The sequence below is a fragment of the Aotus nancymaae genome, unplaced genomic scaffold (genome assembly GCF_030222135.1).
Source record: "Aotus nancymaae isolate 86718 unplaced genomic scaffold, 86718_ANA_hifiasm-v0.15.2.pri h1tg000019l, whole genome shotgun sequence".
Taxonomy (NCBI): domain Eukaryota; kingdom Metazoa; phylum Chordata; class Mammalia; order Primates; family Aotidae; genus Aotus; species Aotus nancymaae.
In genome coordinates, this window is record NW_026988431.1 from 38,343,321 (window position 1) to 38,368,209 (window position 24,889).

A 24,889-nucleotide genomic window follows, 5' to 3' on the forward strand; every position below is an offset into this window, starting at 1 on the left:
CTGCTCCAGTGTTTGACTGACTCCTCTAGAATAGTTAGAAAATGTGTAACCTAATCTCCGGGACCAAGAGAAATCAGTGATAGACATGTAACCCTCACTGAGTGATCGATCTACCACAGCACGGTGGGCAACCTTCCATGCTCAGTGTTGAATGACAACAATAAAACTAGTCAGGAGCAAGAAGGGAAGACAGATCATCTACACTCGAAGTGGTTTTAGGGTGCTCGCATAAGAACATCATTTTTTCAACACACTTTGCCTCGAAAGGATTCAGTTCCTAAAAGTTATTCAGCAAGTACCATGAGTGACACCATTACTGATCTTTCTACTTCTACAAAGAAGCAAAGCACAAGATACTATCTGCATGGGGCCTAAATTGAAAGAACCCATATTAATGCCATTTGAAATTCCCAGTGGGTGAGCCACATTTTTTTTTTCTTTTACAAAATGCTTTCAATGAAATAACAAGAAATAAACACAAAGTGTCCACTATTACTTCCCAAGCAGAGAAAGCAAGTCTTTGTCCTAATAGTGACTGCCTAGTGCCCAGTGTGGTTAAATTCGCACAAGGCATCCAAACCTAAGTGTCCTTGCCTGTCCCTCTGCGCCAGCTCTGGCCTCATCCTTAGAGAAGAAGCACACTGAAGTGAATGGAGGAAGCTGCTTGCCGCCAGAGGTGAGCAGATGTAATATCCATGAAAATGTGTCTCTCAGATAGATCTCCCACTCTGAGGAGGGAATTGACCAATGGGCTCAGCTTCTGCACTCTGAAATCCACACTGAGTGACTTACACACTGAGGTCAGGCTCCTAGCCAATGACTGAACACAGCAGGGATACTAAGGCGGGGAGATGGGGACTCCTCTGAAGGGCAACCATGGCTCAAGGACGCATTGTTAATCTTGCCAAACTTTTCTTAGAATTGCACCACAGCCTAAAGATTTCCTACCCAGCTTTCCTTCCTGTCCTCTCTTCACAGGATTGGGCCTGCATCAAAACCTGACAGTTGTCCTGGCATCCTCAGGCTTACTTCCCACATTTTCTCAAAGGAAAGAAAACCTTTTGTACAACTAATCTCTTTCTAGCATCTGCTTCTTGGAGGACCCAAATTAACACACTTGCCAAAAGGCTTCGGCCCTCCAAGGGTTGAGAAGAAACAACATCTTGCCAGATGGTAAGAGCCAGTGGGAAAACCTCAGCCTCCTAGCACATCTGGTTAAAAAACCCATGCTCTCATTTGTGCACCCTTGCTGCAGTAGTGGCAGCTGGAAAATCCTTATTTGTCAGAGGCTACTTAGCCACAGAGCCTCATAATGCTTTTTATAGCGAAACATTTACTCAGTGTTTTAGCCATATGCTGACACAAATACGGAGTGTTGAATTAATGCATACTGACACAATATTGTGTATGAGTAGGTGATGGATAAAGTAGGACTGCTAGTAGAAAGAAAATGTTAGTGAGAGTGGGTTGTTTGTAACCATGAAAAGATACAAGATTAAGAAACCACCAATCATTTGTGCACAGAAGGAAAGAGGAGACTGGCTTATGAACAGCACAAAAGCACCACTCTTGTTGGTAAACCATGAAACCAGTCCCCTCCTTGAGGGGGAAGAATAGAAGCCAGCCTGCCCCAGCAAAGGGATACCCACCCAGTCCGTGTGCAAACAGCCCCGGGCCCAGGTTGTGGTTCCTACATATACAACACTTCTCTGAGATCTGTCACCTTGCCAGTTGGTGGCATCTCCTTCTCTAGGAAGAAACTCTAGTCTAGATGCATCCCCTGCTTCTTCAGGTCTAGGCATCTGGGCACCGAAGGTGACAGCAGAGTGTAGCTGCGCTTTAGTGAACCCTGACTTCTCTCCACAGCATCCAGGTCCCACAGAAACATGGACAATGGACTTCATTCCTAGAGCACTCACTATCCTAAAAAGTCCCTCTCAAGTCTCACCTGTGGACACCAGAACCCTGATAGAGTCTGTGCTCATTGGACTCCTTAATCTTTGCATCTGACAACACTTATTGTTTGAACCACACACTTTAGAGGCCAGTTTTATAAAGACATATTCAATGCTGCTTTACAGATCTTGGCTTTTTCTTCCCAACTAGACAATGAGATTGTTTAGGGCAGAGGCTCTGTGCTATTCTTTATCTCTTTTCCTCTAGAAAAGCCAAACACTTGCAGAATTGTAGCCCAACTTTCTCCAAGTTCACAAGCTCCCCTGGAGTTAAGAAAAAAAGGATCCTCCGAGTTTACGTAGTCAGTTACCAACATTTTAAAGTGTCACAAATAAGGAACATCACGCCAAATGCTGTGAGGTCCCTGTCCTTGCAGAGCATTCAACATAACTCTTATAGAGCACATGCATGGCATACAGTTGATAGCGTGAAGTTTGTGAGAGAAGAAAGAAGAGAGGAGGCAGAAGGAAGGAAGAAACAGCCTCAGGAATACTCAAACCAAGGAACATTGGGAAGATCGTCCTGAACTGGTTCTCATCTCATTATCCACATTGAAAATAAGAGAAAACTCCACCTGCTTTCTCTATTACTCCCTCATTGTGTGTTCATGCCGCAGACACCTAAGGCATTGCTCTAGGACTTGTAGGAGTTATTATAAAGATGAATAAAAGATGATTTTGCCCCTACGATATTAAAATATCTTAACCTACCAGCCCCTTCCCTTCTGCCCAACCCTACCATCCTAATTTCCAGTAAAAATAAGATAGAACAAGTATTTACTAAATTTGCTATATGAAGTCTGCATTTCATAACCAATTTCCCTTGCATCTCATCTATGGTCATTTTTCATGATGGGGAAGCATTTTCTTCAAGTGGCTTTTCTTAGAGAAATAAAAGATGGAGACATACTTTTTAAAAAATCTTTAATGAAGCAGATTTCAGAATGGTTTTTAAAAACACAAATGCGCTTTAAAGGAGATTTTAATCTCGTTGGCTGTGTTCAACACTACAATTGCGTCCAGACACCATCACACAGAGTTCCCCGCTACCTGGCACAACTCTGGCCAGATTGCTTTAGACTCCATTCCTATAGAAACAGAGCTTCCCCAGAGTTGCACAATGCAGCAAGCACAACTATATACATGTGCCTAATTAGACATTTACAAAAGTATATATTTAAGTGCTACATGATGTTGGAAGAATTTAGGAGCCTAAAGCAAATGCAGTTAACACATGAAGACTGCAGGAGAACTGAGTTCTGCAGTCGTTTCCCTCTCACTGCATTGAGTGGCTACCAAGAATAATCTAGATTAATGGGGCATCGCCAGTTCCCTAAGAAGATGCAGCCTCAAACTATGTAATGTTATATCATATTATATTTCAATCTTGTAAATATATCAGGCCCTGTGTCTATCCCTGTTTACCCCACAAAGCCCTGGTTTATTTGCTGTCCATCCCTCCCCACATAGCCATATGCTCAGTTGAACTCACTCTCAGCTCCGGGGATATTCTCACTCTCCCTGCTGATAACTGGTTCTGGAACGGGTATGTGACCCTGTTACTGCCAATAAGAAGTGAAGGGAATCTGCTAGGGAGCTTCTTAGAAAGGTTTTCACATCCTGCAAGAGAAACACAGAAGAGAGGACCTCTTTTCTTTTCCGGGATATTAATGGGCCTGGTTAGGACACCAGGCGCTGCCATAGCCACTTCACTGCTAGCCTGACATTGAAGTCAGCACTGAGGTTAGTAGAGCAGAGAAAAGGAAAGAATCTGGGTTTTTGATGACAAAAGTAGGTATTGAATCAAATAGCTTTGATGACTATTCTCTGGACTTCCAGTTATGGGAGGTGATAAATGTCTTTATTGCTTAATTCTGTTTCTGTCAGGGTTTCTGTTACTTGCAACTAAATGCACCTTAACAGAGAGAAAAGCCATTGGCTTTTGTGTCACAAAGCAATGCGCAAAGTTTTAAGGGACCCTAAAGAAAAGACCAACTAACCCCCCTCCCTATAGTATTGGAAGAGACTTAATAGAGGATGTTCTCGAGGATGTGTGAGAGTTCGTCGGGTAGAGAAGAGGGCATGCTTTTCTAGGGAAAAGTATACAGAAATCAAGGAGCCCAGTGTCAGTCAGGCACATCAAGCAGTTTGGGATGGGAGCTTAGGGCAGTGCAGGCAAAGGGCCTTGGCACAGCAGAGGACTGGAGAGTGTTCAGGAGAAAGAAGTGATTGGCAAGGCGGCCTTGAGGAAGAACCGAGTGACTTCCTTGTTGGGAGGCAGATTTGATGTGTTTCAGAGCAAGAAGAAACAGCATTTGGAGATAATTATTTGAAGACAGGAAAGACAACTGAGGGACAGAGAGGACAAGGAGAGGAAGATAACATCATATTTAGTTTATATTTACATAAGGGACAATTTAGAACATCTGAGTGAAGGGATTTCAGGATGAAAGGAACAAAGCTCAAGGAAGAATGTTCTTTACCATCATTATAACTTTTTACAACGCGAGACTTTAAGGTAGGAAATCTGTGACATCGTTATTTCAATCACTCAGATTAAAAAAATATGAACTAGGGACTCCAATGTGAACATAAAGAAGAAGGAAATAGTCTGAAAAATAATCTAAGGAAACCAAGTCAGTGAACAACATTTAACTATAAGATGATATTCACAAAGATCAGACTTCAACTGCATCTACAAAATGTTTCACTTTTTATTTGATGTTTATCCCTTCCCATTTTATCAAAGTCTCTTTTAGAACATGAATTTAGAGAGATGACATGGTTTGAACTTCAAATATCTAAATGCATTTCCTAATGTTTTCTTTTTTAGCACTTTAGTTTTGCTCTGAGATTAGTCAGGAATGGAACCAAAAGTAAAAACATATAATGCGGTAACAACATATAATGCCTTCTGTTTCTGGTGGGGGAGTTTGTTCTTTCTCTGTTCTTTCACCAACCTTTTTTAGTTTTCTTTTTTTAATTATTATATTTTAAGTTCTGGCATACATGTGCAGAACATGCAGGTTGTTATATAGGTATACATATGCCATGGTGGTTTGCTGCACCCACCAACCCATCATCTACATTAGGTATTTCCCCTAATACTATCCCTCCCCTACCCCACCCACCCTCTGACAGACCCCAGTGTGTGATGTTCCCCTCCCTGTGTTCATGTGTTCTCATTGTTCAACTCCACTTATGAGTGAGAACATGCAGTGTTTGGTTTTCTGTTCCTGTGTTAGTTTGCTGAGAAGGATGGTTTCCAGATTCATCCTACAAAGGACATGAACTCATCCTTTTTTATGGCTGCATAGTATTCCATGGTATACATGTGTCCCATGCTCTTTATCCAGTCTATCATTGATAGGCATTTGGGGTGGTTCCAAGTCTTTGCTATTATTGTGAATAGTGCCGCAATAAATGCATGTGTGCATGTGTCTCTATAGAATGATTTATAATCCTTTGCACATATACCCAATAATGGGATTGCTGGGTCCCACCAACCTTTTAAATTAAAAAAACTAAAGGAAAGTGTAGGTGTTGCACTTTTATTGTCACAATTTATTGCTTTGTGCTAGCTCACCATCAACTTGCTTTGGTGAAAAGTCCCAGAATGATTTCAGAACAGGTCTGGGGCACATGCCAATAAGAGTATCTCATTAAATTCCAAAGTGGAAAGTGGTCCATGAAGCTAATTCACCTTGGGATGCCTTGTTCAAAGTTTCTATCTTCTCCCAGGATAGAGTCATCTGAAAACTGCCAGAAGGTCCCAACCATCAGATTCTCCATCAGAGTGGGGTGTCCAATGTTCACAATCCATCCTTGGTTCACAACAAACAACACACACACATCACAAGCACACACATGCACACATATATAATATGTACACACATGCACATACATATGCAAGCACATATAAACACACACATACACATATACACAATGTACACACTTCACAAAACTCTGGGATTTCTAACCATATAATAGATAACTTTTCTTTAGAAACTATCTCAGCCATCAGCTTATATATAGCTAATACTCTTCCTTGCAATCATCTTAGGAAGTTGACAGAAGAAACATAGAAACAGAAATGTCTAACTAGATGTATAATGAATAAACAAATGTGGTTTCTTACTTTATAATGTTTATATAACACAGTTTATTTTTTTCTCAAACCAGAGGTAGAGACTTTACAAAGTGTTACAAACAGTATAAAAAGGACTCTGTAATAAAGGGAAATGGTCTTCCAACCCTCACCCTTTCACCATAGGAGAGTAATGGGATAAGAAAGAAATAAGAAAAAACAGAGAAAATGAAACTAGGAACTACATTTCAATTTTATTTTCCTAGCAAAGGAGCTCTCAAACTTCAGTGCATCAGAACCTCCTGGAAAGTTTGTTAAAACACAGTTCGCTGGGCCCCACCCCAGAGTTTCTGATTCCCTAGATCTGGGCTGAGAACTACGTATTTGCATTTCTAACAAGTTCTCCCATGATGCTGACAGTGCTGGTCAGGAAACACACTGAGAAGCATTGTCCTATAAGACAATAGTTCCTGCCAACATGAGTCCTCACAGTTTTGAAATTCCATCAAAATCCATACCATCGTAGGCTCATACACACAGCTTTCAGAGTTTGGAAAACCCAGATGCATAGTTAATGGTTCTACCTTCAGTCTCTTCCAAAAATTAAATTCAGTTTAACTAACATATGATGAAAGCCTATTTTGCACAATTCATATAAATTTACAGTCCCTTCTCAAACTATTTATAGTATCTGTCACACCCATTATTTCAACCATAGTCATTTAAAACCAGAAAGACCATGAACTTGCAACATGACTACCCCGCAAGCTGTGACAGTGCTTCCAGGTAGGCTTGGACTATTTCAACTCCAGCTACTTAATATGGATATATTTTCACAGTATTGCTCCATTCTGTTGCCCACAGTGGGCTTTCTGCTACAGACCGTGTAACATTTCTGAGGCTTCAAGGTAGAGGAGAAACTTAACTAGTTTTACCCTCAGTCATTTCCTATCCTGATTTCATGGGACAGTTACATATCAAGAGTAGACTTGGATGAGAGAATGACTGCAGCCAGAATTTGAGAGTGCTTGCTTTCAAAAGAGCATTTTTGCCAATTACTCTGGGCAGAGCTGGTTAAGTCATACGTTTTTTGAGTTTCTGTTTCCTTATATGCAAACTAAAGATGATCTTGCCTGCTTAGCATGGTTGTTGTGAGGATTAGGGATAATGTATATAGTTACATATCTCAGTCTCCACCTCTCTTCTGTAAACTTCCTAAGATACCATCATCTGACACAGAGCAGACAGTTAATAAATAAACAGCAATTATTCTAGGACTACATAAGTGATAGAGGTGAAAGAACAGAGGTTATATAGTCCTGAATTTGAAGTACAGCCCTGTTGGTTATCAGCAAGTTACTTTCTGTCTCTCAGAGTTGGTTTCCTCATCTGTAACATGAAAATGGTAACACGTCCCCCACTCATCCCCTCCCCCCACAACAAACACACCCAGGTTTAAGGTAGCAGATGACCACATGAAGCTAAACTGCCAATGTTTGAGACTCAGCTCTGACATTTAGTAGATGTGCAACTTCAGGCAAGTTACTTAATAATGTTTTAGTACTTCAGTTTTCCTACCTAAAAAATGGTGGTTGTGAGGATTAAATGAGTCAATATATGTAAAGTGCTTGTAACAGCGTAGTTTATATCAGGAATGCTATTTGTGTTAGCTATTTTTATTTTTGTATATCAACTTTTTGACATGAGAGATGTTTAACAAACATCTATTTTAGATGTTTAGTAAACATCAGCTCTCCATATCCCCATTTTGTTAACCATATAACATTAATCCAATTTAGACTGTATATAATATCTACATAAATAATTTGAATCATAAATCTGTTTTCTTGATATGCACATTCATTAGCCTTTCAAACAGTGAGAGGGGGAATCCTTTTCTTTTTTTTTTTTTTGATAGAATAGATTTTCTTTATTAATGACCCCAACCATATTTCTTTAGATACACGAGTTTTGAACTCAAATACTTAGGAGAAAACAAGTTAAGACTGCATTATCCTGCAATTCATTACCAGTAACATATTGCAAAGCAAACAGCTTGGAAAAGAGGGTGGGAGGAAAGGGAAGTGAGGGAAGGAAGATAAAGAAAAGGAATTAAGTTATCAAGTGGAATTTTTTTTTTTTTAATTCTTGGGAACTATGAAGTCCTTGCAAGCACAGCTCATTTCTGCAGATTACTTTCCAAACGTGTACAAAATGGAACCAAAATGGAGAATCCCTTAAGAACCTGAAGAAGTGAAACATTAAAAGCTACGATTAGCCAGTAGCAAGTGTTACAGCCTTCAGTTGCCATAATAGTTTGTAGTAAAGTTTCATCTATAGTTCTTTGAGATTCAGAATGTATAGGTTATTCAGTTATTTATTTATTCAAAATAAAGAGGCTATTTTTTTTTTTTTGGAGATGGAGTCTTGTTCTGTTGCCCAGGCTGGAGTGCAATTGCGTGATCTTGGCTCACTGCAACCTCCGCCTCCTGGGCTCAAGCGATTCTTCCGTCTCAGCCTCCCGAGTAGCTGGCATTACAGGCGCCTGCCACCATGCCTGGATAATTTTTGTATTTTTTAGTAGAAATGGAGTTTCACCATGTTGGTCAAGCTAATCTTGAACTCCTGACCTTAGGTGATCCAGCCCCCTCAGCCTCCCAACGTGCTAGGATTACAGGCATGAGCCACTGTGTCCAGCATGGCTATTTTCTTAAAATCAACTTTTAAAAACATACAGAGTGCAGTATACCTTACACTCCTTCATTATTTTACCTTTCTCTGGCAAATGTATTAACGCATGGAGAACATTGCACGAATCTCTGAAGTTCCTTAAAAATCAAATATTTTTACACCAAAAGGGAGAAGAAGTTTAGTATGCTGGGCTCCTAGCCCTGATTACCTTTCCTGCAGATCTCTTCAAATTAAACCAGAGCTACTCTGGTTTTCATAAAAAACTGCATCTGTAAACTGTGGAATATACAGCCAGCGCTCACTGTTCTGGTAGTTTAACTTGTTCTCCTCACCTTTCTGACAAGAATTCAACAGAATTTACTGAGCACTCATTGAAAAATCAGAGCAGAAGCAGGAAGTACTAACAGTGGCCAAGTAACACTAAAATCTTGTCTGAGAGAAAGGACTGGATATCATTATAGGCTGCCATGTTCTGGAAGGAAAGCTTCTGGTTTGGGCTGGAATGGCTGAAAGATGCCTGATGGTTGAACTCAGTCTCAGCCTGAATTTTGAAGGACTTTTGCAGCTGAAAGGGAGATGTGTGATATCTATTCCTTTCTTCCCCATGTTATAGTTGAGAAAAATAAAGCCAGATATTATGTCACTTGCCCAAAATAATGCATCTAACTACTGAAAAACAAATCATGAAGATCAAGAAACTTAAATCTCCAGGGAGCGCATCAATGTTTTCTCTATAAGACATGCCACAGTGGAATAAGTAGAGCCTTAGAAAGACCTTCAGCCATCAGGAAGAGGGTGAAGCGGTAGGAAGCACCTCCCATGAGCCTGGCAGTCAGGGAGGACGGGCTGTCCTGGAGGAGGGCAAAACGGATTTGGAGGGTGCAGTCACACGTGCCCAACAACCCAATTTAATCCTGAGGAATCTGCAGGGAGTGCTAGGAAGAAATTAAGGCCTGCAGAAGATTTTTCAGAAAAGATAATTTTTCAACCTTTGTGATTCACCATGTAATTGTATTTTCTTTAAAATCATGTTGTTGAGTGAATCAAATTGGTCCTATTAAACTGGTAAGCATATTCCTAAAGAATCAGAAAACGCTTGAATATGATATAGTTTAATGAATTCAAAATGTAAACTTTGTGTCTTGATATTTGTTTTTTGCCAACTTAACAGTTGGCGCAATTTTTACATGAATTCAGAGACTAACTTATATGGAAAGGCTAGGAAATCAAAGGCAGAATTCTAAGAGGTTTAAATTGCTCCATCCCTAAGCTCAGATCCCAGCCCTCAAATGCACGGCATTATAAATGTCCTGTAAATTATGGCGGCCCCCAGTGACACATAATGGAATTCTAAATGCTATCAGGGAGCAAGGAGCACATTTCTTTTATGAGCATTGAGCAGGGGATACAGGCCCTAAGTGAGCAGTACTCAGTGCACCAGCTGCTGCCAATCAATATTTTGACCACTAATTGTCATTTATGCTTTCAGTCCAATTTAAATAAATATCACTATGGCTTACATTTTGAACCAGTTATGGATTCTAATCCTTCAATTTTGAAATAAGAACCATTGAATATCATAACAGATTATCCATTACTGTTCCCGGTAAAGCAAAAATATTGTTACAAAGCTGCCACTAATGTTTATATACTTCCTATGACCTTTAATAACAAGAAAAAAGTATTGTCATTTAATGGATTATTTATACTATTTGGAGTATCATATATATCTCTGATTGTCACAGAGTCTAGCCAAACGCCACACAATTTTTCTCGGTCTCTACAACCCTTCATATGATATTTTAAGGTTAACAACTTGGAAATTATTTCTAACAATAACTGTAAAAGAATATTAAACATTCTGCTTGATCACTTTTCTCTGCATTTTTTAAATGGCTCATTTTTCTAAGCCCCTGTTCTCTAGAATTTTTAAATTGGACTCTCAGGTACACTGATAAAAAATAGACGCAACATCTATTGAGTCTTCTAAAGTACATTTGACACATGTCAAAGGAACACTGGCAGAAAAGCAGATGGTAGAACAGGCTGAAGTATTATAGGAAATTTGATGCTGGGGAAGAACATTTATCATTCTTGATACAGGACAAATGATACATTGTACAAATAGTCAGTGAGAGCAAGAGCAGAACTCAGTGCAGTAGGGGAGTTGCTAGCCAAATTCATCGATAACCATTAGGTGCAGGTCCGCTACGTCATGCAATATGTTTCATTACAAGCAAATGTGTCTGTAGCATGGAGATGACTGTTACAGTCTATTCTTAAATATTCATCTCCTAAAAAATAAGAAATTTTTTTTAGAGACAGGGCCTCATTCTGTCACCTAGGCTCAAGTGAAGGTTGGAGTGAAGTGACACAATCATAGCTCAAAAAGCTTAGGTTTTAAACACAGTTTTGTTTTTTTTCTTCCCCATTGTTTATCACCATGTCCCCTGCTCTTGCAAAAGCTGTGAGTTTAATCCTCTAATGGAAAAAGGGGATTTGCACTGTGTGTGATGCTGAAAATTCACTCTTTTAGACCACCTGGAAAAGAGAATCTAGCGAATCTTGAAAGTTTAACCATATGAGAATGCATCTAGATCCCACAGACACATCCTTTCTCCAGGAAAATTATCGCAATAATTTACTTATCTTTAAATAGCATCTCTTATTAAAGAGATGGAGGTTGAATCCCACCCCAATAGCTAACTAGTTACACGACTTTCATCTCTCTGCATCTTCATTTCTTTGTCTGCAAAATGAGAATGCTGGATTTATGATTATTAAGACTCCTTCCCACTCTATGAATTCCAAATTCATTTATAGCTGTTGGACAACTAATTCATGTGGTAGCTCCTTTCCCCTATCATTAAAACGTATTTACTAGAGTATCCCATCTTGTTCCTCTGGTGTAGTTTCAGACTATTTTATTACATCACTGACAGAAAGTTCCCAATAAGCACCTAAGATATAGCATTTAGGTAGTCCCTGAAGAAGAAACGTGACAAGTCACGAATGCCACCCATATGGAGTACTTTCAGAGAATATTGGGAGAGTTTTTTCAAGGTGAATGTGAACCACAGTAAGACCTGTGTATGAGTGAAAGCACGTGGACCAGCCATGAGTGGCTATTCAGTTTTGGAAAGTCCCTTCACTTCTCTGCCTCTGTAAACTAAAGGGGATAGAGAAGATAACCTCTAAAATTCTCTGACATCCCAACAATTATGATTCTATGCCAAGAAAAAGTGAAACATCACTAAAATATGTTTTTCATTGATTTATATAGTTCAAGATAACTGAAAGATACTCAAAATTTCTAGTAATAGAATACATATATATGCATATCTCCATAATATTTATAATCCTTTTATATTTCACTGGTTCAGAATTTGCTTTCAAGAACTTTTATATTAAAAAAAATCATGAAAGAAGAACAGAAATTAGAGAACCCAACTTAATTCCACTCAGAAACTTTAAGCCTTATCTGCCTTAAGAACAGCAAGAGAAATGCTACCTCAACAGCAGTGGTCAATGAACTATTATTTTTATGATTTCAAGCACAATTTAAAAAATATTTCAGAGCGTTTTTCAGGATTAAAGGTGATCTGTAATTTTTCAGGTTCAAAAGTAAGAGTTACTGTATGTATTGTGAATGCAAAGTATGTCTGAATTTTAATAGGTTATCAAAACTTCTACAAAAACAATATCCCCACCATTGAAACTGGTAAACTAGTCATAGTTCACTCAAATTCAGGGATGTGAAGAAATCTTTCCTTTTAACAAAGGTTGGCAATCTATTAAATCTGTGTAGTTTTGCTAAAGCACCTACGTCCCTTTAATACGATAACAAGAATTACATTGTTTCTGGCTTCTCAGATTCCATTCCGTATCCTTGTGGATTACTTATTAGTCAAGTCAAGAGAAAGATTCTGTTCGTGGTGGAGATAGGAAAATGACAGGAACCTAGGGCTTCACATCTGATGGCATCACTTCCTTTTTGTTTGGCTATTTCTCTCCCACGTGATTGTGACTTTTTTTTCCCCTCTTAAATGAGAGTATTCTTGTGTGCTTTAAGATCCTCAATACTGGCTAAGAATGGTGGCTCATGCTTGTAATGTCAGCATTTTGGGAGGCCGGCGTTGGAGGATCTCTTTAGGCCAGGAGTTGGAGACCAGCCTGGGGAACGTAGTGAGAACCTGTCTCCACTAAATTTAAATAAATAAATAAAGCAAAATATTTTCAAAAGACCCTTAATACCAAGGAATTTCACTCTGTGCTCTGCATGGATCAGCATATCAGTTTACTGAGAAGATGTTACACAGCTAAGCCTGAAACTTCTGCTTACAACTCAAATATCTCACATTGGGATCCCCCGAAGGCATAGGATTTCTTATGTTCTCAAATCATGACTGTACGTTGTTAATATCGGGACATCACAGGGTTAGCATATACAATGTGCATTGATCTTGTACCCTGAATCTCAGGCTTATGAAAGGGTTTCAGGATTTCTAAAATGAAGAAAGCCCAAATACAAAAGTATGTTATTTGCTATGAATTATAGCAATGCCTTGCCTGTCACCATTGTGTTCAAACTTCCTATCCATTATCAGGCTGAGATAAGAGCAGTGAAGCAAACTATTTTATCAGTAACACCAGTTTGTTAATAAAAGCTGGTGTCTTTCATGTTAATTTAAAAGATGAGAGTACAGACTAGATAATCTCTGTCATACTTTATTAAACTTTCTGGAAAGAATAATATGGTAAATTGCCCAGAAAGAGCAATACTTTGGATGTTAAACAAATAGTTTTTCACAACTTGGCCTCCAATAAATAAATAAGAGATATATAACAAATAACCCCAGCAATGATAATTATAAGTTAGAACATCTGAAATCAGGCTAAGAAGTAAAAAGTACTGCATAAAGAAACTCTCATTTATTTACAACATTTTATTATAAGAAAATTAAACATTGTTCATATAAATAAAAAGGACTTGGACATAATATTCTCATAAGAGGTGTGGGGTTAGTTTCTGCAACTTTTCTTTTTGAAATTAGTTGATATAAGACGATTTGTGGCATACATTTTGAAGGGATGTTTTTTCTAGAACTTTGTAATGTTCATTGCTGCAGCCAGAGAGAGAAGGCTGCTCTTTGTGACTGCCAAGCCATCACTTCCCAACATCATTACAAAAACAAACAGCTCGCCCTCGACTCCCCACATGACAATGGACCCGCATCGCATCTGTCAACAGACTTGCATTATGTGCCGCGTGAGAACATGACTATGGCATTTGCTCTGGTGACATGGCAAATTTCGGCGGCTTGTCTGGAAAGAGGTTAGCATTCATTATGCTGCAGCACCTTTCATCAAGCTAATGACATTTCCATCAGCACATTTCCTCCAGTTTCGGTACTTTGCTATGTGAACACAAGTCTCTAATTACGCTCAAGCAACAAGTTTCACATCAGTCTCACAATTTAGGCACTCACCATAGACCATTGCTCCTCCAGTTTCATGCAAGAAGCGGAATCGATGATTTTTAAATAACCAGATTGTCAAAATGGTAAGGATGAGCAAAAAATTGAAGACAAGCAGCTCCACCGCTCCCTGATGTTGAAACTGATACTCATCCTTTTCTGACACAGCCCTTGACTGTCTCTCCATTCTCCAGTCTTTTTGGAATTCCTTAGATAAAAACCTGGATAACGGCTATTTTATCAAGATTTGCCTAAGATGGTCCGACTGCCTGAGAATTTCAGAAGAAACACTGCCAATTTAGTTGCTACTTCACAAGCATTCTGCCCTGGCTTAGTATTCAGATGGCTTCTAGTTACAACTTCCTGTTTCTCTCTTAAAGCAGCCCTGTCTCTTTTCAAACTCCAGAGTGTGTGGTTTCATCACTGACTCGTAATGTCTTTAAACGATTCATCTCATGAAAATATTTGTCATACTGGATAAATCTGCAAGCAATAATTCTGAGATTTTGAGTCCTGGTCTTATTGTTCCAAACAAGTCTTCTTAAGCTTCATAAATATGAACTGTAGATTAATAATAAAAAAAGATAGCCTTACACTAGCAACGTTTTCTAAGTTTGAAAAGCCAATTCCTGACTCAACTTCACCTAAATGCAGGATCTTTCCTCTCTAACCAAAGCTAGCGATGGGGATTGTATCCATCAGCCTCTGTGCTCTGCATGGGTCAGCATATTAGCTTCCTGAAAAGATATTACACTTCTTAGCCTAAAACTTCCGCCTCATAGCTCAAATATCTCACAATAGGATTCACTTAAGGCATAGGGTTTCTCATGCTTTCAAATCATAACTATACATTGTTTAAGCAAACCTAAAGTGATTTCACTGGACTTTGTTTTATTCTTGAGAAGCAAGAAAGGATTTAGTATATGACTCTGTTTGGCTTTATGTAATTGACAGTTGCAGAGCAGCATTTAAACTCTAAATAAATTGTTTTTCTTTTAACAAGAGAAAAAAATGAAAGCAAAAGACAAAAATAAAATTCCATCCCCATCTCTACAACTGTACTGTTTGGATATGTTGAGACGACAAAGAAAAGAAACTAAACACACAACTTTGAAAGAAAAACCCACACAGCCATCCTCAGCAATGCCACATGCATAGATCTCTCTTTGTAGGGTACCTGGTCTAGGCATCCTGGACCACAGAAATCTGTAGCAGATCACAACCCCCTCTGTCCTGTGGCAAGACAATGTTGCCCACTGATTCTGCCACCAGAAATGGAAGCTTCGTGTCACAGGATTCTGACCATAAGAATGATGATTCTTCAGATCATCTTCCATGCAGCAGGTTCTGTCTGATTTCGTATTTTTATACTTTAAAATAGTTCAAGATAATATCGTAGGTTCTGCAGCTTTTTTTTTTTTCTCTCTTTTCTCTTAACAAATGTTATGACTTGCTTGCTTTTAACACTTGATCCTATAACACAATTGGCTATATCCTGGATTAAGTGATGTTTTTCTTCATTTTACAATATCATTGTAATTTAGGAGTATTAATTAGCTATGACGCACATTTTGACAGAATACTCAGTTTATACAATGTGACTTCTTATTGAGTAGGCTGAGCCCAAATGCATCCTGAAAAATTTTTTGTCACTTAAAGCTAAAGGTCAAACATGTAATATTATTGGGAGTTAACTACCTCCTCAACAAACAGTTTCACCATGAGAGTAAGTCTATCAACCCCTTAATATAAAACTCTGCTGTTTCAGCATCTTTGCTTTGTGCAACTTTTGAAGCTTATTTCCTCTCTAAGTTTAACTTAGCAGAGGGTATTCATGCATGCTGCAGATGTTCTTCTAACGTGCTACCCTTTTTGGCAGCATATCTGTGATGACTAATATTCATACTGTTTTGAAACCTGTCAGCTAATGCTTGCAAGCATTTCATGGAGCTTTGCTAGCAGATTCTACCTTTATAATTTTGTAACTCCACAGGTTCAGTCTTGAGTTGTCAGATATACAAGATAACACAAATTCAAAACCTAGGAACTTCCTGTCTCTTTTTTTTTTTTTTGTCATCGTTGAATTACTTTGGTTTTCTTTTATTACAATTATTCCATCCGAGTAGAATAAACATTCTCTGGTTGTCTCGTGATATCCAATTTCACTCTCTTACTCAATAAAGCAACTTGACAAAAGATTAAAGACCCACAGAATGTTTTGATTGGCCTATACATCTTTTTAAAAAGTTTTAGGTTTGATGTCAACACATATAAATCAGTATATTTAACATTTAAAAAATTATATGGCTTCTTGCAAGAGAAGTTTGTAAGATCTGGCACAGTGGGCCCTTCTCACGTGGCCACAATCTGTTGGGGCTGAGTGGTTGCCTGCTGCATTTGCAACCAGCTTGCCACTAGTCCATTAATCACTCTTCTTTCATTCATTGTCCCTGTGTGGCCCCTGCAGTTGTTTGAATGTATGACCCCTGCTTTATTCCAGGAATTGAGTACATTCACTATTCCATTGTTCATTCCTGATGCTGCTTCACATTGTGGGGAAAAGCTTGAAGAAAAGAGGGTTCAGGAAACATCTCCAATTCTTCCACCCAGAAAAGTAATTCGATTTCTCCTATTTTGTGTTTTCTTTTTAGAATATCATTTTTTATTCTGCTGCACCAATATAAGCGAGAAAATAAAACAGAAACATGTAACAATAGAGAGTCTGCTATGGATCAGAAAATATGCCAAGGAATTTAATTTAGTTTAATTGAATATTCAGAAAATACTCATCCTTCTTTTGGTGAGCAATTTGAGGCTCAGGGAGAGTTGGCAACATACCCAAGGTCGCACAGCCAGTAGAGGTTAAATTACACGTGGGGTGTATTGGCCTTTAGATAGCTTTTCAGCCAGGATGAGCAACTCATCATACTTTATCAGGGACTTCCCTGGTTTTACTACTGGAAGTTGTGTGTGCCAGGAAACCCCCTTACTCACAGACAAACCAGATAAGCTGGTTACTCTAACAGCCAAAGCTCCTCCAATTCTCAAATCCTGTACTGTCAATAATATTTTTCATGAGATTTCTAAAGGAAATATTTACACAAAAAAGAATATAGTTAAAAATTACAGCACTGCTTTATGGCCTGGTAACCAGAATCACTAGTCCCAGGTTCTCTGATGAAATTGGGATGGACTCAAAACTTAGGCACAAGGATCAAAGAGGAATTCTTGACTGTCCCTAAATATTAATACCTTCTGGTCACTGCAAGATGCAACATGCAGGTGAGAAGCAGCAATGAGAAAGAACAGGATGGCCCAGCCTGCTGCAGTCAGTGTGTCCTGTCTCAGCTTGCCCATCTAGCCACAATGAAAGAAAGAAAGAATTGAAGAGTAGAACGTTCCAGGCCAGGGTAACTTTGCATGGTGTGGTAATCCCACCCATTAGTGAATGGGACCCAATCGGCTTCATAGAATCTAACCAATCACTTGAGAGCTCCTCGTTCTTGTAAGAGGTTATTGAAGATTGTGGGGTCAGAGTATTGAGAAGCGAAGTTTGCCTTGGGTAGGGAGAGATACTGAGAAGTCCTCTCTCCACTCCCTGGAGCTCTACAACGTCCAGTCTTAGTTCTATCTCAGCCCTTAGGGTTAACAGAGAAGGCTTAAGACAACACAGGCCCTGGGTTAAAGGAAAATTCCACTGTCTCATTCATGTGGCCTTTCCCTTGCTGTTTATCAGTCTCAGACCAGTGAAATGGAAGTTTCATATTTTGCCCTACGCCAACCCAAACTTCTGAAATGGGCCAGGACAGCACTGTAATTAAGTTTGCTCGAAAGCCACACAATGCCCTCATCCAAAAATTCACCCCCTATTCTAGTTTCAAGCTTACCATAGACCTATCTTAGCTGCACCCACCTGAGAAAAGTCACATGTTAGCATAAATTGCCCCTAAATTTGAATAATATGAACCCCTCCCATTAGTTCATTTCCATAGAGAAATGAAAGTTCAAAAATTTCACAGGTAATTAAATCCCATAATAAACACTTGGACAATATTAAGCCCACCCCAAATTCATGGTCCAATGCTTGGTTTCTTTTCTTCAACCTCTACAAAGTCTGGTCTGTGGGATCCAGGGCCATGAACCCAGGATGTGACCCCAACTCCATGTTCTTTCCACTGATCTTCATTATCATGGGGAGGTGAGATTAAAAGTCACTGAAAACTAGTGAAATCAGAGACTTTGTATCATTTTATTAAACAATGCCAGTGTAGAAATGTGTGTGGCATGAATAGGTGTCCTTTCCTTCTTCTACCCCACCCCCATGCATTCCAGCCATGCTCTGAAGAGGGAAAAATGGGTGCAGACCTCACAGTTTTCCTCTGTGAACTGTTATCTCTGTGCTGATTCTTGATGCTCAGAAGTCTATCTATCACTCAGTGATGACCAGAGAGGAGGAGAATCTTCTTCCACCTGCACCAGAGGGTATTTGGCTGGCTTTGCCCCACCAAACACGTACTGGATGTTATTTAGGCATTTTTGTTTTCATTGAAGAGTCCCAATGCTGTATAGAGCCAGATTAGAGCAAATCTGACACAATGCCTGTGATCCAGTCATGTAATCCGTATGTCATCAAAGGGGTGACCGCCTTATAGCAGAAGCCTGGGGAATGAGGAGGGTCCCAGCTTTTGTCCTCAGCTTTCTGTCCACAGCACATCATGTCTTTTCCTTTGGAAAGGGCACCTCTTCAATAGAAATAATAAACTTCAGTCTATAGGTCCCCTCTCCTGTCTTGCACATCTTGGAAGGCCCATCATGGGAAAAAAATTCACTCATTGGCTTCTTGTTTTGTTCAGTCTCTGCCAGTTCTGCACAAGGCAGGGGTAATGGAGGTTCGTCGCAGTGGCTGGAGCCTGCTCCTAACCCAAGATAAAGACTTCAGGGATAAAAAACGTAGGAGCTCTGGAGCCAAGGGCAGGGAGGAAAAGATGGAGACATGCTACTACATGCTGCGACTTGTTTTAGCACAGAATTTCTGAAATAAGAGCTGGGAAATCTCATTTCTTTGATCTCCCATTAAGTGTTCACTTGATAAATTTGCATTCTTTTAGGATATAACTGCTAATCTATGTTTCACAAAATAACAGCTCTGACCTCACTAGCTAAAAGAGACTTTGTGTTAAATCATAATTTTTTCGTATAAACTAACAAAGAAAGGCATCATGCACCCGCCTCTCCCTGATCTCTACATTTTTCTCTAAAGAGAAAAGAGACACAGGAGAGAAGACAGAGTTCCAGACAAGGAGAAGTTGAATAAGCTTGGAAATATTTTCTGAAATGAAATATGTCAAAATCAAGTGTCACCTCTTAGTTTTTCCAAAATCAATTCAAAATCTAGCCTTTGAGACAGCCTTTGTTAGAGAGCATCTCCATGTGAGTTCCCTCAAGGCAGACCTTCATACAAGGATTTGCAGGTAGTTTATTGAGGAGGTGATACAAGGAATCTCAAGTGAAGAAGTTTGCACAAAGACTAGAAAATACCATTTTTCAAAAATAAAATTTTAATTTGTGACGAAGCTTCATTTATTCTTTATTTCATTCAATTTTGTATATGGTCTATGCACTTTGAAACTTTAATAATTTATAGCTATGCTCAAAGCAATCCTTAAGTAGCACCTAAGATGAATTTTATTTATTCCTAAGCCAACTAAATTGCATAATAAATTCTATGATAAACACCTTGGTTATCCTAGATAAGAAGGTATATCATGTCCCGTGGTCAGCAGAGTTAAAACCACATGTCACCTGTGCAGAGAAAATTCAATTTACTTTGAAATACCATTTTCTGATGGTAATACTATATCTAAGGTATAAATTTTAAGTTAAAAGTTTAAAACTACTCTGAGATTCTTTGAAGACTGTGTAACTTGGTGTATCACACACAAACACATACACTATGCCCTACACTACCACCCAAGGTCTTCCTCCAAATGAATTTTAAATCAACAGGTGATTATGTATTCATTTAAATCCAGACTAACAGGTTTTAAGAGCTGTCATAGAACAATGTGATTTTATTTCTATAAAAATGTCCTCCATTACTGTGGGGAAAAAAGCCCAAATTAACAAAGCAAGATAGAGCATGCGATGACAATTTTTTGGTTTCATCATATTTAGCTTCAAGAATGTTTCTTTGTTGGCTAGGCTAAATATGAATTCGCAAATAAGGACACTTACACTATCCAGTCAGAAGCTCCAGTATCTAAGTAACTGACTTTCGTTACATGTGGGAAAGAGCTGCTTCTCAGAATATAATCAGAATGTATACATCTCAATTAAAGCTGTAACAGAAACATTGTGTTCTAGCAGCTGTTGGACAGGCTCTTCCAGATTCCCAGATCCTCAACAAAATCACTAAAAAGACGATTAATTATGAATATTTGCTTATCTTTTGAATCCTTGGTAAAAGGGTAATTTAAAGTTATTTCAGGCATTTGGGCTTCAAAATTGAGGGACTATAAATAACATATGTTTTTTAAATGTTAAATGAATAATCTCTTTGTGAAAAAAAAAAAAAAGTCTTCCTAGCTTCTTACTTAAGCCATGTCTGTTATAACACTATAATCTGAGAACTGTTGAAATTGGAAAAAGCAGAACCAATTAATTGTCAGCAGTTTAAGGTTCAAACACTATTGGATTCCACCAAAATCTACTCTTAAAACTAGATTTATTTCTAAGTGAAAAACAAAATTGCTGTTAGAGATTCAACAGCCAAAACCTCCTGCCTCTCCCTTCCACCATCATAACCAAAAGAGAATACACACAAAACAGACAGCTGACAAGAACAGGGTATACCAAGAATGTAAGGCTTTTGGTGAACTTTGACAATGTGGCTTAGACCAGATGCTTCCCACATCTCACCTCAAATCTGCAGGAAAGTTTAGGACAGCATACTGTGAGACACACTTGCTGGGGTAAAACCTATCTGCACAGTAGAATCCACATCTAAGTACTCAGCCTCTCTAGAGAAGGATTGCCTTTTGCGGAGACAGAAGTCAGGAAAAGAATCTTAGGGGTCCACGCACCACCCCTCAAACTTCTTGGCTCATATTGACTGACCAGAGAAAGAGATAAAAGGCTCAACCTTCTCTGAACCTGAGCCCAGGAAACTTACTTCTAGTAAGGCATGGCCCAACTAATGTGGTGCTTGGACCACTCACTGACCATCCCTGCTCCAAGGGATTAAGAGTGAGGAAAGCTTTCTATGACTCTTCCAAGAGGTCAGAAGTGGAGGTAGAAGTATCCTCCTTCATGAACCACTGTGGAGATGTAGGGATAGGCGCAGAAGGGCTCCCTGTTTTTTCTTAGTGTTTTTGGGAGAGGGGGTTTTGTGGTTGTCCCAGGATTATTGAAAATATTACAGCATTGCAGACAGATTGAAACAGCTCACCGAGGCATTTTGAAATTCATCCCAGCTGAAGGCTGAGTGACCTGCAGGTTGGACAGATTGACAACATCCAAAAGCTTCAGCATTTCTTTAGTGTCAGGGTCTACTTCAATGGTCTCCTCATCCAGGCTGAGACCTCGGGAACATAATTGTCTCTCCTTACTCTCTCCTCCTCCTGCAGCATGATGGAGATACCTCTCACTGGGCTCCTCCGAATCCACTTCATCAGATGTGTGACATAGCCTGCTATCTTGTTGCAGAGCTTCTAGCTGAGGATAACGGCGATCTCTTGCACACGTGCTTGTTCACGTGCAAGTCGTTTCCCGGGCATGTGTAGTACTTTTCTATGATGATTTGGGTGCGAATGCTGCCCATGTGAGTGAAGGGCTCCCTGTTAACTCTCCTCAGCTCTTTTTTATTTAAACCTGTTGGGGCAGGGCTGACCCCCTTGGAAGAGGAAACCTGCATTGTGTCTGAGCAAGCCTGCCCCTCGATTCACGTAGATGTGTGTTTTGTATCCTCCTAGGACTAGTTTTAAGAGTGGCCTAGCTGTTGTCTTGAAGTCTGTAAGGAGAATAGAAACTCGGTGAAATTGCCTTAACTTCACCCACACTAAAGGCTTAAAATTTCCTCCTATTCATTTTTTTTTAATTGTGTTGATCACAAGTTGTGTTTAACCAGGTCAGCAAAAAGTATGCCATTTAAAAAAATACTCAATAATGCATTGTAGATGCACCATTCAAACACCAGAATGTGAATGTTATTATTAAATTGTGAGAAAAAGCACTAAAGTTCAAAATCAAACTCCCTTCTTCCTGTAAGCTGAATTTGAACTTTTTCTGATTTTGCTTTTTAATTTTGTTGGATTGGGCTCAGTCTCATGATGCCAGATTTTCTTCACCAGCTGTGATGTTTGGGGCCGTCTTTGGAGCGCTAGAACGTCTATAGACTCTTCAGCAATGACGGAGTTGAATGGACCCAACTACAGATTACTTACACTGCGCCAAAAAACAGGAAGCATGAGCAGATTCTATGCCCCCAGAGCAGCTGTCCTAAACCAAATCGCCTGTCTCTAGTTTTGTAAATAGTACAATTTGGGGAAAGACAGGAACATAAGAAAATGCAAAGTTATAGATGAAATATTTTCTGTTTCAGGCTGACCAATATAGACATCAACCGGGCATGTGGTCCAGAGGTCATTATGAGAGAATTTAAACCCACGAGAGAAATTGATCATTTATTGTAAGATGGAGCTCTCTGTGCCAATGGGGAAATCACTTGTATACACTATCTTGACATTAAAGAGTAGCACTTCAAATACTCTCTTCTAAAATTTTGAAATGTGCCAGCTTGATACTTCTGTTCCTCCAGTCTTATGCAAGACTCTGTCAGTTCCCTCTGTGTTCATCTACTGTGTTAAAAGCCTCTTCATTATTTATTAGTTAAATAATGTGTCATCTGGACTTTTAACATATTCTCTCATAAAATTTTGTGAGATAATAGTTAAAAAGGAAGTGAAAACAATTTTATGATTGCTGGGGCTACATGATGGGAACATATGATATTTTTCTCTTTACTTTTGTGAGTGGTTGAAAATTTTCATAATACAATTTTTTAATATATTTTTATTTCCCTCTTGATTGTCACATTTGGGGAATCCAGTTCCTCCCTGGGCTTGAATGCTGCCTAGTAATTTATCTTCCATTCCCTCTTTAAGCACATTCATGATATGCATTCTCTGAAATCCCACCCTCTGTGCCTTCTCTATTGCTCCATCTTGAGTAGAATTCCAAGAGGGTATTAACCTTGCACTGCAGCAGCTTTGGTCCTGGAGTTCCTTTCATCTGGGAACTCTGTTTTATGGATAAAGTTTTCTCTCATTACTCTAGTGGTCTCATTTGGAGGATTACCTTCAGCAAAGCCCTAACTAAAGCCATGTGGATATTTCTAAGTAGGAATCATTATGCTCTTTTCTTTTATCTTTTATATTTCATTGTTTTCTCTTCCCATATATTTGTTTATATTATTATTTACAGAATTAAAATATTTTTTATTTCAATAGTTTATGAGATATAGGTGCTTTTTGGTTTCATGAATAAGTTCTTTAGTGGTGATTTCTGAGATTTTAGTGAACCCGTTACCTGAGCAGTGTACACTGCACCCAGTGTGTAGTCTTTTATCTTTCATTCCCATCCCAGCCCTCCCCTCTGGAGTCCCCAAAGTCCATTATATCATTTTTATGCCTTTACGTCCTCATAGCTTAGCTCCCACTTAGAAGTGAGAACATGCAATATTTGGTTTTCCATTCCTGAGTTACTTCACTTAAAATAATGGCCTCCGGCTCCATCTGAGTTGCTGCAAAAGACGTTATTTTATTTTGCTTTATGGCTGAGAAGTGTTCCATGGTACATATATACCACATTTTCGTTATCCATTTGTTGGCTGATGGGCACTTAGTTTGGTTCCATATCTTTGCAATTGAGAATTGTGCTGCTATAAACATGTGTGTGCATGTATCTTTTTCATATAATGAGTTCTTTTCCTTTGGGTAGACATCCAGTAGTGGGATTGCTGAATCGAATGGTAGAGCTACTTTTAATTCTTTAGGGAATCTCAATTCTATTTTCCATAGTGGTTGTACTAATTTACACTAATACAATGTCAATTATACCAGCAGTGAAAAAGTGTTCCCTTTTCACCACAACCATACCAACATCTATTTTTTCTTTACTTTTTAATAATGGCCATTCTTGCAGGAATGAGGTGGTATCTCATTGTGGTTTTAATTTGCATTTCTCTGAGGGTTAGTGCTATTGAGCATTTTTTCATATATTTGTTAGCTGTTTGTATATCTTCTTTTGAAAAATGTCTATTTATGTCCTTTGCTCATTTCTTGATGGGATTATTTGATTTTTTTTCCTTGCTGATTTGTTTGAGTTCTTTGTAGATTCTGGATACAAGTCCTTTGTTGGCTACATAATTTGCAAATATTTTCTCTCACTCTGTGGGTTGTCTATTTGCCCTGCTGATTATTTCTTTTGTTGTGCAGAAGCCAGGGCACATTTGTTTATTTTTGTTTTTGTCACGTTTGCTTTTGGGGTCTTAGTCATGAATTGTTTGCCTAAGTCAATAAACAGAAACATTTTTCCTATGTTATCGTCCAGAATTTTTATGGTTTCAGGTCTTAGATTTAAGTCTTTGATCCATCTTGAGTTGATTGTTGTATGAGATGAAA

The 24,889-nt window shown here is 38.8% G+C and overlaps 1 protein-coding gene across 1 annotated transcript in view; it reads right to left on the reverse strand.

The window, feature by feature from the left end:
• Positions 1 to 14,812, reverse strand: part of SLC9A9 (solute carrier family 9 member A9) — a 581,824-nt gene extending 567,012 nt beyond the window's left edge. The window contains exon 1 of the mRNA XM_012437089.3: positions 14,223 to 14,812. Coding sequence (XP_012292512.2) covers positions 14,223 to 14,397 — 175 coding nt within the window. The 5' untranslated portion in view covers positions 14,398 to 14,812. The remainder of the gene's footprint in view (positions 1 to 14,222) is intronic.
• Between the last annotated feature and the right edge of the window lie 10,077 nt (positions 14,813 to 24,889).